The sequence below is a fragment of the Leuresthes tenuis genome, unplaced genomic scaffold (assembly GCF_036924035.1).
Source record: "Leuresthes tenuis unplaced genomic scaffold, fLeuTen1.0.hap1 SCAF_20, whole genome shotgun sequence".
NCBI classification, from domain to species: Eukaryota; Metazoa; Chordata; class Actinopteri; order Atheriniformes; family Atherinopsidae; genus Leuresthes; species Leuresthes tenuis.
Genome location: NW_027325374.1, coordinates 31,533,462 through 31,550,688, shown reverse-complemented (window position 1 = coordinate 31,550,688; position 17,227 = coordinate 31,533,462). Strand labels below are relative to the sequence as shown.

At 42.0% G+C, this 17,227-nt stretch overlaps 1 protein-coding gene and 1 pseudogene across 8 annotated transcripts in view; both read left to right on the top strand.

Annotated features, from left to right (window-relative positions):
• Positions 1-17,227, top strand: part of ryr2a (ryanodine receptor 2a (cardiac)) — a 388,615-nt gene that overhangs the window by 79,231 nt on the left and 292,157 nt on the right. For all 8 annotated transcript variants that reach the window (XM_072372753.1, XM_072372750.1, XM_072372751.1 and 5 more), the window contains exons 9-11: positions 1,592-1,666; positions 16,627-16,783; positions 16,869-17,033. In XM_072372753.1, coding sequence (XP_072228854.1) covers positions 1,592-1,666; positions 16,627-16,783; positions 16,869-17,033 — 397 coding nt within the window. The remainder of the gene's footprint in view (positions 1-1,591; positions 1,667-16,626; positions 16,784-16,868; positions 17,034-17,227) is intronic.
• Positions 8,578-15,705, top strand: LOC140278868 (piggyBac transposable element-derived protein 4-like; annotated as a pseudogene).

Sequence of the window (17,227 nt, the reverse complement as noted above, 5' to 3'; positions counted from 1 at the left end):
TTCTCTCTGCAGCTTCACAAGAGTTCTCCACCGTGTTGTCGTCTCCCCCTGCCTTTTATTTGGTAACACACACACATATATACAATCCTCTATTTGCTTTCATGTGCCCAGGTCTGGTATGTCTCCTGAGTTTGGAGTCATCTCCTTACTTGGGGAGCTATAAAGATAATGATCAGTGGGGAGACAACATTCCTTCTTAAAACACAGTTCTCTTTGTCTCCCAACTTCTCCTTGAGAAGTTTGATATATATAATGGCCTCTCTGGCCTTGACATTTATATATTGATAATAAGCATACTTTTCAGACATTTACTTGCTTATGCTGTTTCAGTGCAGTGTCATACAGGTGCCTGTACAGACGCACTTCCTCGTTGAGCCTGTTTTCAAATTGGTCCATCTGGTTTGTCGTTCTCCGCGTGCGCCAAGTTACAAATTTTGACTGGTACATGACTACGCACAACGCAATCCTTTCATAGGGCACGCCAGGCGGAAATACGTCCTTTTTGACGTCACCCGCTGTGTGCGACGCGTCAACTATAAAACAAGCTTTAGTATTACGTGGTATATCCTTGTAGTGGAGTTGCTCAGACATCTGCTCCTGGGAAGATGGGAAACTGTCTGGCAAATGTTTTTCACTTGTGAATAAACTGCATCACTGTGAAATGATTGACTCCAAATTGTTTGGAAATTGCCTTATGGAAAAACAACAATTACTGCTGTAAGATATTTGCTGATGTCTTTCCTCCTTAGCATTTTGTTGGCACACAACTGAATGCTGAACGTGTCAGCAACCTGTCCAAACTACTCAAGTGCATTTGATTAGAGGATACTACTCATCTTCTCAATTCCTATGGAAACAGAAAGAGTGTAGTTAGTTTTTTTTTTTGCATTTTTGTTAAATTAATGGTGAAAAAGCTATATATGCTGTGTGTTGCTATAACATAATGTTTCCCTAAATGTAATACTCGGCAAGTACTAGATTATTCAGATGATATATCCATTTGCATTGGTATCTATACCAGTTTTGCTGTCTTTGCTCTTCTGCTTACAGGCAACATCTTCTGCTACAGATAGAAATAGAGCCCCTCCTGTCATTAGCAGCTAAATATAGGGACACAACACAGGGTTGCACCAGGACAACTTAGAAACACCAGGAGGGAGTGAGAATGTGTGTGTGTGCCTATGGTTTCTCAGGAAGGCGTCATGAGTCCCTACACCAAGTTTGGCATCGATACATCAATGCATTGCAGAGATATGGTCTGACTTGCTGTTTGGCATGTTGGCACTGAGTTTGATTGGCTGCTGCGGGCAAATGGAAGCGAAATTGAAAAATCCACATGACAACTAGGTCCCCAATTATAGTTCCAAGATGTTGTCTTTAGTGTTGTTAAACAACACTGCTTAGAGTGTACTCCTTCTTATTGACCTCTGCGGTTTGTTACTATGAGGCTGAGTTATCCAGGTGCTAACGTGTCTAAACTTTAAACATAAAAGACAACTGCTGTACAAAACTTTATTTGCAGAATGCAAAATCTATGTATGACATAGATACTGTTTGTAGTTTGGTGTAATCTAATCCTTTCTCCCCACAGGACAGTGCACTATGAAGGGGGAGCAGTTTCCAGTCATGCAAGGTCCCTATGGAGGCTGGAGACACTCCGCGTAATGTAAGCCCAACAAATTCATCCTGTATACCTACATACAAATGGCAAACAAGTACACTGATAAATACACAGCAACATAATATGTCAGTGTAGATTCTCAGTCATTCAGGTCTTCCTGAACTTAAGAGCAAGTATAAAGGCAAGTGGACTTATTTTTCTGATATTTTCTTATTTTTCTCTCAATTGAGGTGGGGAGTACCGTCTTAAAAGTAGCAGAGATGCCGTTCACACTTTGCGTCTATATGGTCATATATGCACACAGATTGTTAGACTTTGGTGGTTTTTCAGTCCTTGGTGCCATACAGCCGGGTCAGACCAAGAGACTCATAACATTTGAAAGCCTTTTCTACGTATTCGTTTGCACGTTTTGCAGACACACAGGCTACCACCAGACATTAACATGTAAACTTAGCAATGACACCTACTCTGAGTTGAAGACAAACTTTTGCAGCTTGCTGGCAACGTCCATCTGTGAGAGCTATCCCTCATCCATATCTACAACTTCCTTCCAGACACATCCTGTGGTTCACAACTTGAGCCCAGCTTTTCTGGAATATGCATCCTTCGTTCATGCAAATTCACCCTCGGACACCAAGCCATGGTGCAGCAGCGCCCCACTATGGTGCCTGCAAACATAACATAGCAGTTTTAGAGTACAATAACAAATTACTCATTGTCTGAACATTCCTCCTCCCTATAACTGTCATTGTTTCATTCATACTCAACACATACCCATAACTCTCACTTAGACTAGAAGCTACTCCTCCTCAACAGGTATAAATCAACACATTTTTCTGCATTGTTAGGGTTTTTACTTCAAAACTTTGACGCAACATTGTTGTGTGAAGAAGATCCTGTTTGATGCAAAATAGCCCTCCAGGTGTATTTTGTTGAGACTCATGAAACCATTTTGTATTGGCAAGTTTGTTTTTTGTAGTAAACGTAACCTTTTCACCAGCCAAATTTTCATCAGAAGGAAGAAATGACAAGAAGATTTCTTTACAGATCAAGAACCAGCCAAATCTTTTCAATATATGAAGTCAGTAGTTACCTGATACCAAAGCAACATTAAACAAGTTGATGCTCTAGAAAGATGTCCATCGACCATCTCCACCTTCAAGTCTGAAGACATTATTTCCTAACCTTTCTATAGTTAGAAGAGATCCTTAAGTGTCTTTGGGGACCCTTGGGAATCACTAAAAAGGAGGTCCATGACGAAGCTCGTTTCTGCAAAGCTGATCTGTCAACTGCTATAGAGAATGTGAAGATGCATCATGCTGTGGTGTCTGCTGAGACGTTAGTACCATCTTATGAGGAATGCTCTCCCATTACCTTTGTTTAATACCACTGTTTTCTGGTTAGATTTGATTTTGTTTAGGTAAAAGTGGTCCCATCTAGCAGAGAAGAGGTCTTTACATACAAGACGGCCCAAGAGCAAGCAAGAATACAATACGATGCTCAAACAAACTGAGACATGATGTCAAATTCGCATTCTGTAATTGAGAAAGTTGGAACCTGATTGATAAAGAACATTGTTCTTTAATTTGTGAAGTTGTAAAAGATTCCAAACTATCATTAAAGACATATGAGCTGAAAGACTAGTTGGGATTTTTTTTTTTCGGTTGATGATTCTCAAAGTGACTTAAACTGACAAAAACATTTGCCAAAAATTACAACAATCTCTCTTTTATTATTTTCTTGTGTTTTTTTTAAATAAAATGAAACAACTAAAAACATCCTCCGAAGAGTGTGACCTGCTAGACAGGGTGAGGGAAGGATCCACGTGGCCTTGGTGGATTCCTCTTCGGAGGCAAACTATCGGGATAGGGAGTCTGGCTTAACATTTCGGGAACCTGGATGAAAAGAAATGGAGAAGTTGAATCTTCCAAATAACAAAGACTAGCGAGCCTGACGGAAGTCCAGGAAAAGGTTGTTTATCTGGATGGTCACTGGTAACGTGAGTCGTGGAGGATTTTCTTCAATGGCGGTGCCCACCAGTAATGCTGCCTCTACTGGTGGGCTCTGTCTTTTGGCCAAACAGGGCAGATTGCAATGAAATGATTCTTTGCACCACAATAGAGACATTCCAGACCCAGCATACTTATGAAAGCTGATGCCGTGCCTCCTGATGACATCCCGAGGGGAAGCATGTACAGATTAAAAAGGATTGGACCTAAAATTGACCCCTGGGGAACCCTGCGCTTGATCTCATGGGTGCCTGAGGAACATGTATCCATACTTACAAAGAGTATCCACACTTAAAAACTGTACCAGAGAGGCTGACCAGGTTCCCAGGTGTAATTTATATAATCATAAACTCACAGTCCTGGATCCGCCTTCGCCTTTCTTGCAGTCTGCTTTAATGCACGCAGCTGTGAATTATACCAAGGAGCCAACCTATTCTGACTGATTACCTTCCTTTTCAGAGAGGCAACATTGTCCAGTGTTGTACGCATTGAAGCTATGGTGCTGTCAACAAGAGAGTCAAGTTCTACTGGAGTAAAATGTAGGTAGCCGTCCTCTGTCATATCTGCACATGGCAGTCAAGAAAAGGATGATGAAATCAACTCTTTAAATCTGGTTCCAGCATTCTCTGATGGACAGCATCTATATGTAAAATTCTTCTCAGAAGCCGTATAGTCAAGTATTGTAAATTCAAAAGTTATTAAAAAATGGTCAGACAAGACAGGGTTATGAGGGAACACTGTTAACTGTTCACTCTCAATGCCATAAGTCAGCACAAGGTCAAGGGTATGATTAAGGCAGTGAGTAGGTCTGTGAAGAATTTGAGTAAATCCAAAAAAAGTGTAATATAGAAGTAAAGTTAATATTTAGGCTGTCATTTTCAACATCTACATGAATATTAAAGTCACCCACTACAAGGACTTTATCTGTACTCAGCACTAACTGGGATAAAAACTCTGAAAATTCAGACAGAAACTCAGAAAAAGGGCCAGGTGGACGATACACAACAACAAACACAAGAGGTTTTTGTGTTTTTGGAGGTTTTATTTCCACTTTGGGAAAAACTGAGAATCAGAGATTCAAAAGAGCTCAAACTAATCTTGGGTCTCGGACTGAATAATAACCCTGATCTGAAGATAGCTGCCACTCCTCCTCCTCTGCCTGTTGTTTGAGGAACGTGAACATTTAAATAGTCAGAGGGAGTTGATTCATTAATGCTAACATTATCCTCCTGCTGCAGTCAGGTTTCTGTCAGACATATATCAATATGATGTTCACAGATCAAATCATTCACTAACAGAGACTTTGAAAGGAGAGATATAATATTCGGTAAACAACATTTAATAGTTTGATATTTTTGTTCAGTTAAAGTTTTTGTTTTAATTTTTTTTTGCACAAGAGGATTTGCTCCTTTCGTGTTTTTTGATTAGGGGGGTTAGCATCAGGTGGGAAGCTGCAGAAGTGGGAAATTCTTGCCTGTTTGATTGCATTATCGTAGGTTTTGAGTTGTTGGCGTAAAATTTGATAATGAATTGTTAGTTCTGATTTTCTCCATCTCCTTTCAGCACTCCTGCAATTTCCTTTCAGTTTCTTTGTTTCCTCATTTCTCCATGGTGGTGTAGAATTTTGTCTCAATTGTTTTTGTTAAAAGAGGAGCCACTGAGTCCAGTGTTGACTTAAGATTGCTGTTAAAATTGTCAACGATAAAATCACAAGGTGCTGCTAAAATTTCTGCAGGAGTGCTCTGTAAAAAATCTGGATAAAATTTGCAACCACTTCAGGAGTTAGGTAGCGTTTTCTCACCGGGGCCTCCCGCTGATTAAAACTGGTGAAAACACACAGTAGTGGTCAGACACAGCCAGGTCCACAACAGAGGACACATCTACGGACAGGCCAAAGGTTATGATTAGGTCCAGGGTGTGTCCTCTGCTGTGGGTCGACTGTGCTACATGTTGTTTAAAATCCAAGCAGTTTAAGAGGTTTAAAAATTCTCTGGATACTGGGTCCGAGGTGTTGTCAATGTGTAGATTAAAATCACCAGTTATTCAAATCCTGTTGTAGGTGGTATGAATGATTGATGGCAGTTAAGAGAATTCACTGATAAAAGAAGTGGAATACTGGGGTGGTCTATAGACCGTTATACAAAGAATAGGAGGGCTGCTATAAACAAAGGCACGATGCTCAAATAATGAATAACTGTTGAAAGGAACTGTGTTTGAGGACGTTGTGGTTCGTGTTATTGATGCAGTTCCTCCTCCTTTTTTGCCTCCCCTAGTAGAAAATAGAAAGTTAAAATTTGGTGAGGAAGCCTCAGTGAGAACAACGGGTGTATCGGTGCCAAGCCATGTCTCTTTAAGGAGAATACTGTCCAGATTTTTCTCTAATATTAAATCCCTTATGTTAAAAGATTTGTTTAAAAGAGAGTGCACGTTCAGCAAAGCCATTTTTATGTCATTGCTGAACGTGTGCTCATCGTGGCATTTTAAGGGAATATTAAAAACACTTTTGACTTTAAAAACATTTCTGGGTTTTGGCAGTCTATGTGAGGTGATAGTTTTGATAGTGTGAATGTCCTGACATTCTGGTGGCAGAGAAGGGTCCACTGATTGAAAGGAGTGTATGGTGAGGATGAAACGTGTAGTGGGGGAAGGTGGGGTGAGTTAGGGGGTCTATGTGCATGGACGAGTGGACCCCGGCTCCTGGACTGATGAGAGCCACGACCAGTTGGGTGGACAGGTCCCACGGGCGAGCTGGTCAAAGCACCCACGAGAGGGAAATCCTGCTTGGTTGACTTAGGATGTCAAACCTGTTATCCAGTGGCAGATCCGGAGGCGGAGGAGGAGAAGATGGACAAGCACCCGCGCCCCTGTGCACCACTGACCAGGGTTCCCTCAGCTTGAGTGGAGTTGAGCTCACTGGATCCTCCACTTCATCCTCCCGGTTCCAGATGAAGCACTGCAACTCTGCGGGACGAAGATAGGAGGCAGGGGGTGCCGATGTCTTGGGCTTGGCTCTCTGGTGGTGCCAGTGGGACTCGGCTAGTGCTGAAATCCTGGTGGTGATGGAGTTGGTCCATGGCAGGGTGGTGTTGTCCATGGCCATCATGCGCCGATTGCCAGCAATGGATGTTTTTAGATGAGTAATGAGCTTCACCTGGGTCGCAGCGGATCTTGTCCCTCTCCATGAGGTCCAGACCAGACCAGACCAGAGACAGTCTCCCTCAGTTTTGAGAGTGTGGGGAGGCAGGACTCGCACACCGCCAACATTGCTTGTAACTCTTTGTATTTCTTTTGTTTTTGTATTTGTTTGTTTTGTTTTGCTAGCGAAAAGCAAGCTCCACTGCTAGCGTTAGCTAGGCCCGACGTTAGCTGAGTTGACAAGGCCAATACTCCACCACTTTGAACAGAATAGATGAACAGATGAACTCAATCAGATAAATTAAGGAGTGATAGAAGGTGAAAATCAGAGCCAATTGAGAATGAGAAAAGGAAAAGGAAGTGATGTAATGGAAATGATAGAGGTAATGACAGAAATGTAAAAATAAAGGGAAATAAGGATCTTTGCTACAAGTATTGTGAATCTTGTCAATGTAGAAAGCCTTTTTTGCATAAGTGACACTGGCTGAGAATGATGACAGTAGTGCCTGGAACTTTACTAGATCTGCAGGATATTTTGATTTGTGCCATTTCCTTTCTGCATCTCTGAGGTTGGTGCGCAGTGATTGGTATCATTCAGCCAATGGTGGGACAGGGAGGATCGAGCGGGTTTGGTGGATACAGGAAATAGACAAGAGCTCAGTGTAGAGCAGAGGGACCGTGGCCTCATTTACCTCAAAGGAGGAGAATGTGTTGGAGGTCAGAAGAGCGGAGGTAACAAGGGAAGAGAACTGGGTGGGCGACAGATTGCGGAGGTTGCGGTGGAAGGAAACCATAAGGGTGGAAGCAGTGAGTCTTCCTGGGAGACTCACTCTGAAGTGAATAAAAAAGTGGTCAGAAAAAGTGCAGAGGTGTGACAGAGAGCTCTAGCTCTTTGCCAACTTTGTGAGTCGGAGGACTATAGACCAGTTGTAGCTCAAACGAGTGCATTAATATCAGAAAATCTGAAGAGTTAGGACTATCAAGGTGGATATTCATATCACCAAGGAACATTAGGGGACAGTCAGGCTCAGGGATGGAAGAGAGCAAGGTTTTTAGTTCATCGAGAAAGTCACTGAGTTGTCCTGGTGGGCTATATACGACAAGCATTTGTCCGGTGCAGTTATCATCATCGCGTGGTATTCAAAGGTGTTGTATTTAGCTTTGGGTAGCAGTTGGTTGTATTTCCATCCATCCATCCATTTTCTATACCGTCAATCCGTTAATCGGGTAGCAGGTGGGCTGGAGCCTATCCCAGCAGTCATCGGTCGAAAGGCGGGGTACACCCTGGACACGTCGCCAGTCCATCACAGGGCCACACAGAGACAAACGAGACAAACAACCATGCACGCTCACACTCACTCCTATGGACAATTTGGAGTCACCAATTAACCTGACATGCATGTTCTTGGTTGTATTTCCATTTGTTGGAAATTAGCAGGCCTTTTCTACCACCTCGCCCAGATGTATGAGAAGTGTGGGAGAATGTGTGGTTGGTTGAAAGCGCAGCAAGAGTAGCTTTGTTTTCGGGCTTAATCCAGGTCTCATTAAGAGCCTGAATGTCAACTGACAGGTGGTAGGCATAAACGGTCATGAACTCTGCTTTATTTACTGCCAATTGGCAATTCCACAAGACAAGAGAATGTGTCACAGAGTGAATTGCATCTTAGACAGCGGAGGTTAGTAAGGTTGCAGTGTCATTTGGTTGTGTATAGTCAATCTGACCACTCAAAGAACTTTCACACTACATTCACCCACCTACAGAACGCAACACTGTGCTTTTTGTTCTAATCATTCACAAACATTCATACACTGATGAACGCATCGGTAGGCAATGTGGGGTCCAGTGTCTTGCCCAAGGACCCTTCGACATGTGGCCCGGAGAAGCCTGGAGTTGAGCAGTTGACCTTCCAAGTGGCAGGTGACTGTTCTTCCTCCTGAGCTACAGCCACTCCTAATTCTGCAAGGATGAAGATCTGGTCCATTGTTCCATGACTTTGGAAAACAACCACCCTACTCTTTCTGAATCCAAGGTTCCACAATAAACCTCTGTCAATGGGATGGGCGAGTCTTCATGCGGGCCAGATTGAGGAAATCTTCAAAGTGATCCTTCTGCCGCCCTCAGTTCGGGTCAGCAGTTCTCAACCAAGACCAAGCACATCTTGGGATTGCTCCTGCTTTCCCTCACTGAGTTGCCAAATGTTTTGTCAGAACATCTTTAAGGCAAGTCTTTCTCAATGGCTTTAATCGCTGTGGGTCCACCAGCGGGTCCTCTGATTACTGCTACAACAGGCACTGACCTTCTGGCCCCACACATGTCTACCCCCCAGGGGGCATCCCCTCTAAGACACCACCCAGAGACTCCAAGAAGGCCGGTAATCCTAGCTACTGTGTGGTGCATACACACAGACATCACTCAGAACCTTTACCCCTATGCTTTGCAACTGTAGTAAGATGACCCTTTCACTCACTGAAATAAAACTCTAGCAGTAAGGCACTCAGCAGTGGGCTTGTAAATATCTCCACACACTCCCCCTGAGCAAATCTTGAGTTGAGAGACTTAGTTGAGTTCCAGAGCCCATGCTGTGTGTGACGGTGAACGCAAGTCTATCTAGTTTATCCTGCTCCACCTCACACACTAACTCAGGCTCTTTCCCCATCAGTGAGGTAACGTTCTATGTTCTGAGAGGCAGTTTGTAACATCTGGAATTGGCACACTAAACACCCCCACCTCTGTCTGCTGCCCAGCTCTGCCACCAGGAAGTTTAATTTCAAATTCACTGTAACATGAATTACCAACTGAGTTTGCTAAATGATGAGTTTACACATGAATCCAATTGATTATATATTATCATTGCCTTAATATTGTATATTAGGTAAATTGATTTTACGTAATTTATTTGAAGTGTCTCCCCATATCCGTTGTGTTCAAGAGGTTCAGGTACTGCAACTCCAAGGAACATTTTATCAGGTTGTAAGGTTATTCTGTCCCAAGTCTGGTATACGTGGCGACATAACCAAGTATTAAGAAACTTAGCTCTGCAGGTATTGAAGATAAACAAGGGCAGGTGAATTTAGGAGGGTCTAAGTTGAAGAGAGTGGGAATTCAGTTTGTTCAAGAGGGGGATAAAGTTAATAAGGAGGCAAGGCAGCTTAGAGGATGCTTGGGATTGGGTGATTTAGGAGGAAAGCTTGTTGTTCCCCAGGAAATAGCCTCTACAAATCTAAGGCCTGATATAGTCTTGTGGTCTAGGAGTAGAATGAGAGTCTATTTCATAGAGCTGACTGTTCCTTGGGAGGAATTAGTGGCAGAAGCATATGAAAGGAAAAAGCTTAGGTATGTGGAGGTGGGGGCAGAAGCAGAGCAGCGAGGATGGAAAGTTAGGATCTGTCCAGTGGAAGTCGGATGTAGAGGATTTGTTGCAAAGTCTGTTGTCTCATTGTTGAGGGAGTTGGGTATAAGTGGACAGAGTGTGAGGAAAATAGTGAAGGAAGTGTCAGATGAGGCAGTAAAGTCCAGTCAATGGATTTGGATTAGAAGAAGCAATAGTAGCTGGGGTCCCAGCAGGGGGAGCACTTAGGGTAAACAGACTCTTGGAAGAAGCAAGGAAGAAATCCAGGATTTATTGTGGAGGGTGTGACCCATGTGAATAAAGTGGTAAAGAAATTAAGGAAAGCTAAGACAAAGTTCTTCTTGATTATGATAGTGCAAGGAGTTTCCTGGGCAACCGTTCTGTTGTCATCAACACCAAGAGTCAAAATAGATGAGGCTAGAATCAGTGAGACTGGAAGCTAGAGTCTTTAGTGGAGAATATTATTTAATACTGTGTTCACAGGGTCATACAGTTCACATGCAGCAGAGGCAATACCTCGAACAAAGAAACCGGGTCCTATTTATACCCTAAGGTACGTGCAAAACAACACGTCTGTCTTTAGGCGTTATCTTCCTCATAAGATTTCTGTGAGGAATATCCAGACATCTAGGTGCCATCTAGACATGTCATAAGTTTCCTCTAAACCTCCCAGTACCATATATCTGAAGACTGACCCTTCTAATGTCCTGCAGCATCAATCAAGTCCGGTGTCTCCCAAAACATACTATCAGATAAAAAAGGCAAAAGGTAATCCAAAAAATATTTGGCACCAGTCAAAAAATATTAAAGTGGCATAATTAAAAGGAAAGGCATTTTTTTGGAACTTAACCCTTATGTGGTGTTCGGGTCTGTGGGACCCGTTGTCATTTTTTATCAAAAGAAAATTGATACAATAAATTAATTTTTCAAACTCAGACTCACTAGCCTTGGCTCATTTTCTGTGAAGAACATATATCAGAATACACACATCATGACCACACACTGTGCACCCCCCCTCCCACACACACACACACACATTTCTATTACATTTAAGATGTCCGGGTCCACTGGACACGTCAGTGTGGAAATTGATGTTCTGTGAACCTTCATTCTGTCCTCCTCCTGTCTGGGCCTGCTGTTAGTGTGTGTGTGAGAGAGAAAGAGTGACTGTAAATGTGAGTTTTGTGTTTCTGCACCTGCACCTGCGACTTGCAACATTGTTGCAACCTTGTGTCTGCACTCACTGTCTGCTCTCAGTTCCCGCACTTTTGATCCTCTGTCTTGCGGAGGGTTAAAGTCTTTATTTTCTCACATTCTATCTGCTACAAATTGGAGGCAGAACACTATAAATATAGCTTTGCCAGTGTGGTTTCTTATCACAACCGATCAAGATGACCAAAAAGTGCCCTGGAATTGATTTTGGAAGAGAGAGAAGAGGGAGAATATTCAAAAGAAATGGTTTCAGAATTTGAGGATCACATTTCTGAAAATTCAGAGTCTGACAGTGACTCTGAAGAAGATGATGAGATTGAGCATCAGCCAGTTCCAAAACGAAGATGAGCCACAGGACCAGGCCATCAGCAGCCAGCCCCAGGACCAGAACAAGAAAGTCAGCATGAAGCAAGTGAGGAATTATGGATGTCAAAAAATTTTGAAATTGAATGGTCTTCTCACCCAAGAAAAGAGCCACCCTGCAAGGCTGCCAATGTGATAAGGATGCAACCAGGGCCAACACGGATGGCAGTTACTCACACACAGGACATCAAGTCTTCGTTTGAGCTTTTCATCCCAGATTCCATCCAGAAAATTATTCTTGACTGCACTAATTTAGAAGGAAGACATGTTTTTGGAGAGAGGTGGAAGGAAATGGACCAAACCCATTTACATGCATACTTCTGGGTTCTTATCCTTGCTGGAGTTTTCAGGTCCAAAGGGGAATCTGCAGAATCTCTGTGGGATGCAGAAACTGACAGAGAAATTTTCCATGCAACAATGTCTCTGGAAAACTTTCACATAGTTTCCAGGATTATCTGCTTTGACAACAGAGATGACAGACCAGCTCGACGGCAGAGAGACAAACAAGCTGCCATCAGGACAGTATTTGAGTGGGTATGTCGCCTCCCCCTGCTGTACAACCCTGGGCCAAATGTCACCATTGATGAACAGCTGATGTCATTTAGGGGCCACTGCCCCTTTCGGCAGTATATACCATCTAAATCTGCAAAGTAAGGTATAAAGATCTGGGCTGCCTGTGATGTCACTTCCTCATATGCTTGGAACTTACAAGTCTACACAGGGAAACTTGATGGAGGAGTCTCAGAGAAAAACCAAGGAATGAGAGTTGTCCAGGACATGTCTCAGGGACTAAGTGGACATAACATCACATGCAACATTTTTTTTTACCTCTCTCAAGCTTGGACAGGAGCTCCTAAAGAGGAAACTGACCATGGTGGGAACAATGCTGAAAAACAAATCAAAGCTCCCACCTCAACTGCTGACTTCAAAGAACAGGCCTGTCAAGTCTTCCAAGTTTGCGTACATGGCTGACACATTCCTGGTATCCTATGTACCAAAGAAAGACAAGAATATGGTACTCATGAGTACACTGCACAGGGATGGAAGACCTGTGACGGGGAACATCACAAACCAGAGATCATCATGGATTATAATGCCTCAAAAGGAGGTGTAGACAACATGGCCAAACTGGTGACGGCCTACAGCTGCAAATGGAGGACTGACACTGACACTGGTGATATTCTTTGACATGTTGGACATCTCAGCATACAACGCCTTTGTCATTTGGATGGCACTGAACCCGGAGTGTAACAGAGGGAAGCTCCAGAAAAGATGCCTCTTCTGGGAAAAGCATTGGTGAGACCACAAGAAAACATGTACCCAGAACCCCAGCCTCTGCAGCCATGGTGAGGAGGATTCAGGAGGAGAACGTTGGTTCCCTATCCACCCAACCTACAGAACCACAATCTGCAGAGCCTGAAGTAAGTGTGTGACGCTGTTGCAGTACATGTCTGACACTAATGTGTTGTGAGAGAGAGAGAGGTGTTTTTTTCCCACTCATATCTCGGTTTTAATTGATTTTCTTTATTATGTTTTACACAAGTTATAAATGTGATCTAACAAAGATAAAGGGCAAATGATAACCATATATACTGTTTATATTGCTTGTAATTGGAATGAAGTAAACATCTGAGTATTTTAACATGAAAGTGTTTGATTGTGAGGCATTAAAAACCACAAAATGCAACGGGTCCACCAGACTCACAAACACTGGCTGAGTAACAACAATATGAACACCACACAACTGTTGGAAAACTGACTGAAGTAATGGAAGTCTAACAACTAGTTCAATAATTCTATAGCTGTCTACCCAAAAACATAAAGGTTTGTCCAGCTAACAGGCTTTCAGCATGAGGAATGTCACTGAATCTGAGGTAACCAGAGTGATCTTTTAAACCATTCTCAAGCAAAGTATATTTTAGTATGAATGTGGTTATGCTTAAAGACCTAAGTACAACATTAACTAATCCAACACTAAAATGTTCAGGGAATGTTTCAAAGTGACTGGAAAATGTTGCTGTTGTTACTTTTATCTAAGGAATGTAGTTTGAATTTCTCCTCACTTGCACGTCAATGGATAGAATCATATTTATCAAATTGATACAGATTGACAAAATCATGAATCAGTTGCCATGGGCTTGTCTACAGGAGTGATCAATCCATGGCCCATTATTATTTACCTTGTATATTAATGATCTTCCATTTATGTGTTAATTGTAATATCCAAATGTATGCAGATTATACTATAATTTATGTGCATGGTGATATTATGACACAGGTTGCTAATGAACTTGCAAACTATATGGCTCATATTACTACATGGCAACTAAATGTGTCTAAAACATTGTGAGTGTTTCTTACTTAGTCAAACACGTGTACTGTAGAGCATGATGTTTTTTGTATTAGGAGAGAGGCTACACATTTTTGAAAGAAGTACCTTGGAATTGTGATTAATTCAAGCACACATGAAAAAGGTTGATAATAGGGCTAGATTTAATCTCTTAGATTTTAGGTTTATTTGAAATTATTAGTTATCAGAGGCAGCTAAAATGTACTTGCACTATGTCACAGTTTTATGTTTTGATAATCTTGTTTCATTCTGGTCATGTTTTCCCCCTGTCACTTAGTCTCACTCATGTCACCTGTTTCATTTTCATTAGCTGCACTCACTCACTAATCACCCTCTTCAGTATTTAGTCTCCCAGTTGGTTCATGTTCATTGCGGAATCCTCACTAACCCTTCATGCCACAGTCACCAAAATCAAAGTCTCCGTTCTCATAGTCTTGTTTTTGTCTTGCTTTGTTTCTCACAGTCTTGTTAGTCATAGTCATAGTCTTGTTTTGTTATTTCTCACAGCTTAGTGTTTTTGATAATCCGACCCAGCCGCATCCTATGTTCTTGCCTTTTGCCTTGGAATAAACCTTTTTTGAATTTTGAAAGAACTGCATCTGGGTCCTACCTTCTCCACTGTTCCCTGACACACTATATGTGTCCAGTCTTTTCACACATTACTGCTTAACAACCTGGTCACAGGCCAGTGTTACTACTTTAAAACCATATAATCTTGTAATCTTTATAGAAGCAGACTGAATATTTCTGATAAAGTCAATTAATTTTCATCATTGTTCAATATTGAAACAATATAACCAGCTGAGTTGGAAAAACATGATTAGATATAGAAATGTTTGTCTTATTTATAAAATTTCTGGTGGCCTTCTCCTTCGCTCAGACAGTTTGTCAATATAAGAACAGATGCACAGGATTGGAACTCAATCCCAGCAACCATAGTTGGATACTTACAATTAATGTCAAGGTAATTTGAAGAAATTATTAAGTAGTACTCGGTTCTGTCAACACTGAAATTCTGAAGAATTTTGCTGCCTGCAGCCACCTGTCGCTGTCTTTTAAAAAAAATGTCAACCTATTATTTTGTTAATTTTACTATCCTTTTACATTCTGTTTTATGTGTATTGTAGTATTTTTCATATAGTGCTATACTCTTATATTCTATTTTTAGAGTGACAGTGACTGCAATGTAAAATAGCCTTTTGGATAACTCTGTGGTGATTATGACCTTTTGTTGCCATTTAGTTTAGTTATGTTTGTACCTGGGTGCTGGCTGGTTGTCTCCTGTTGTTTTTTCAGGCTGGGCTGGACGGCTGGGAGGAGCGCTCTCACATTCACACCTGTGCCCCATTACCAATCTGGTACCTGTTAAAGCCTGCTCCCTCCTGGCTTGCAGTGTCGGAATATTGTCTCACTACGGCCGAACGCGCATGCTAGTTGAATGTCAAGCCAGAGAGCTCTACCCAGCCCAGTCTGCCACCGAGCCAGCCCGCATCCCATAACCGAGCCTGCCTTCACGAGCACATACACGGGAACTTCGGAACACGGGAATCACTCGTCCCCCGAGCCTTGCACGGAGTCACCCGGACGCAAGACCTCCTTCCACCTCACCCGGACCCTGGTTTATTCCCCTCGCCTCCTGAGATCCTTAACTCCCCCCTCCCTTAATAAATCCCTTTTGATCTTCACCTTCTGTCTGCTGTTCGCTTTTGGGTCCAGTCCTCTCCAGAACCTAACAAACTCTGGTGTATTTACACTTACGTTTGTTAATGTGCATGGTCCCTGTCAAAGAAATTAGTAAATCCAGATCTGATAGTGTACAGTGGCTTTTTCAGGCTCTTTGGGTTGGAAACAGCTGCTTGCTAATGTTAGAAATGGAGTGAATAAGAAAAATGTTTGTGAGCTATAAAACTGAAATAATAAACTAAAAGCTTCCAAAATACACTTTCTTTTGGATTTCACTGAGACACACAGTTCATGAGCTTTTTATTGTGTATGTGTACTTTTTGACATTGAATACCCCAAAGCAGCCGTTTACCAATATGCACTCCATTTATTTAATACCCCCCCATCACACGTTAGCTAGTTTGAAATAATCTGATTAAAAAACAAATACATAAATACAAATACATAAAAAGAAACATGTTTGATTTAATAATTTACTCCATGATACGTGAAGTGCACCTTTTTAAAAAAATTTTAAAGGATTTTGTTTTGGCACTAGTGGCCTTTATTAGAAAATTTCTTGACAGGAAATGGGGCAGAGTGAGAGAGAGAGTCAAACACTCATGCAGGACATGAAGGACATGCAGCAAAGGGCTCCAAGCTGTGACTCAAACCAGGGACGGCTGCGTTCAGAAGCTTAAGCCTCCGTATATGGGACACCTGCTCAACCTATTGAGCTCACCAGTTCCCTGGAGTGCAGCTTTAAAGGGGGTTAAATCAATAGCATAAAAAGAGCTATTTCAATTCCCTGCCTTTAATCTACACAATTTTTTTTTTTTTTGCATTTTTTGCGTTTCTGTGCATTGGTTTAGAAATCTTTGTTTGTTTGTGTGTTCATTGCCTGTGGCTTATGTTTGTGTTCAGGTGGAGCGGAAGTCATATCCGTTGGGGTCAACCTTTCAGACTCAGACATGTGACCACAGGGAAATATCTAAGTATGACAGATGACAAATCTCTGCTGCTGATAGACAAAGAGAAAGCTGATGTCAAGTCTACAGCCTTCTGCTTCAGGTCCTCCAAGGTAAAGGGTCTACAGCATCCATAACACTGTCTTCAGGTCAGTATTAGTTATCTTTCTCTAATGTTCCTCCTTTTCTATCTTTAAGGAAAAATTGGACCCTGGTGTGAAGAAGGAGATGGATGGAATGGGTACTCCTGACATTAAGTATGGTGACTCTGTGTGTTATATCCAACATGTTGACACCTACCTTTGGCTTACATACCAGACTGTTGATGCAAAGTGTGCACGTATGGGTGGAGTGCAGAGAAAGGTACCTTCCTACAATGAGCCATTCCTTTCAACAATTTATCACTAAACCCTCATCTCATCAGATCTGCAAACACAATTGGCAAAGAGGCTTAATATTTTGACATGAAAAACAGTCTTTATCAGACCACTTTACAGAGGAACTGATAAATACATTCTGTATATGTGTGTATTAAAATGGAAAGGACGATCAAAATA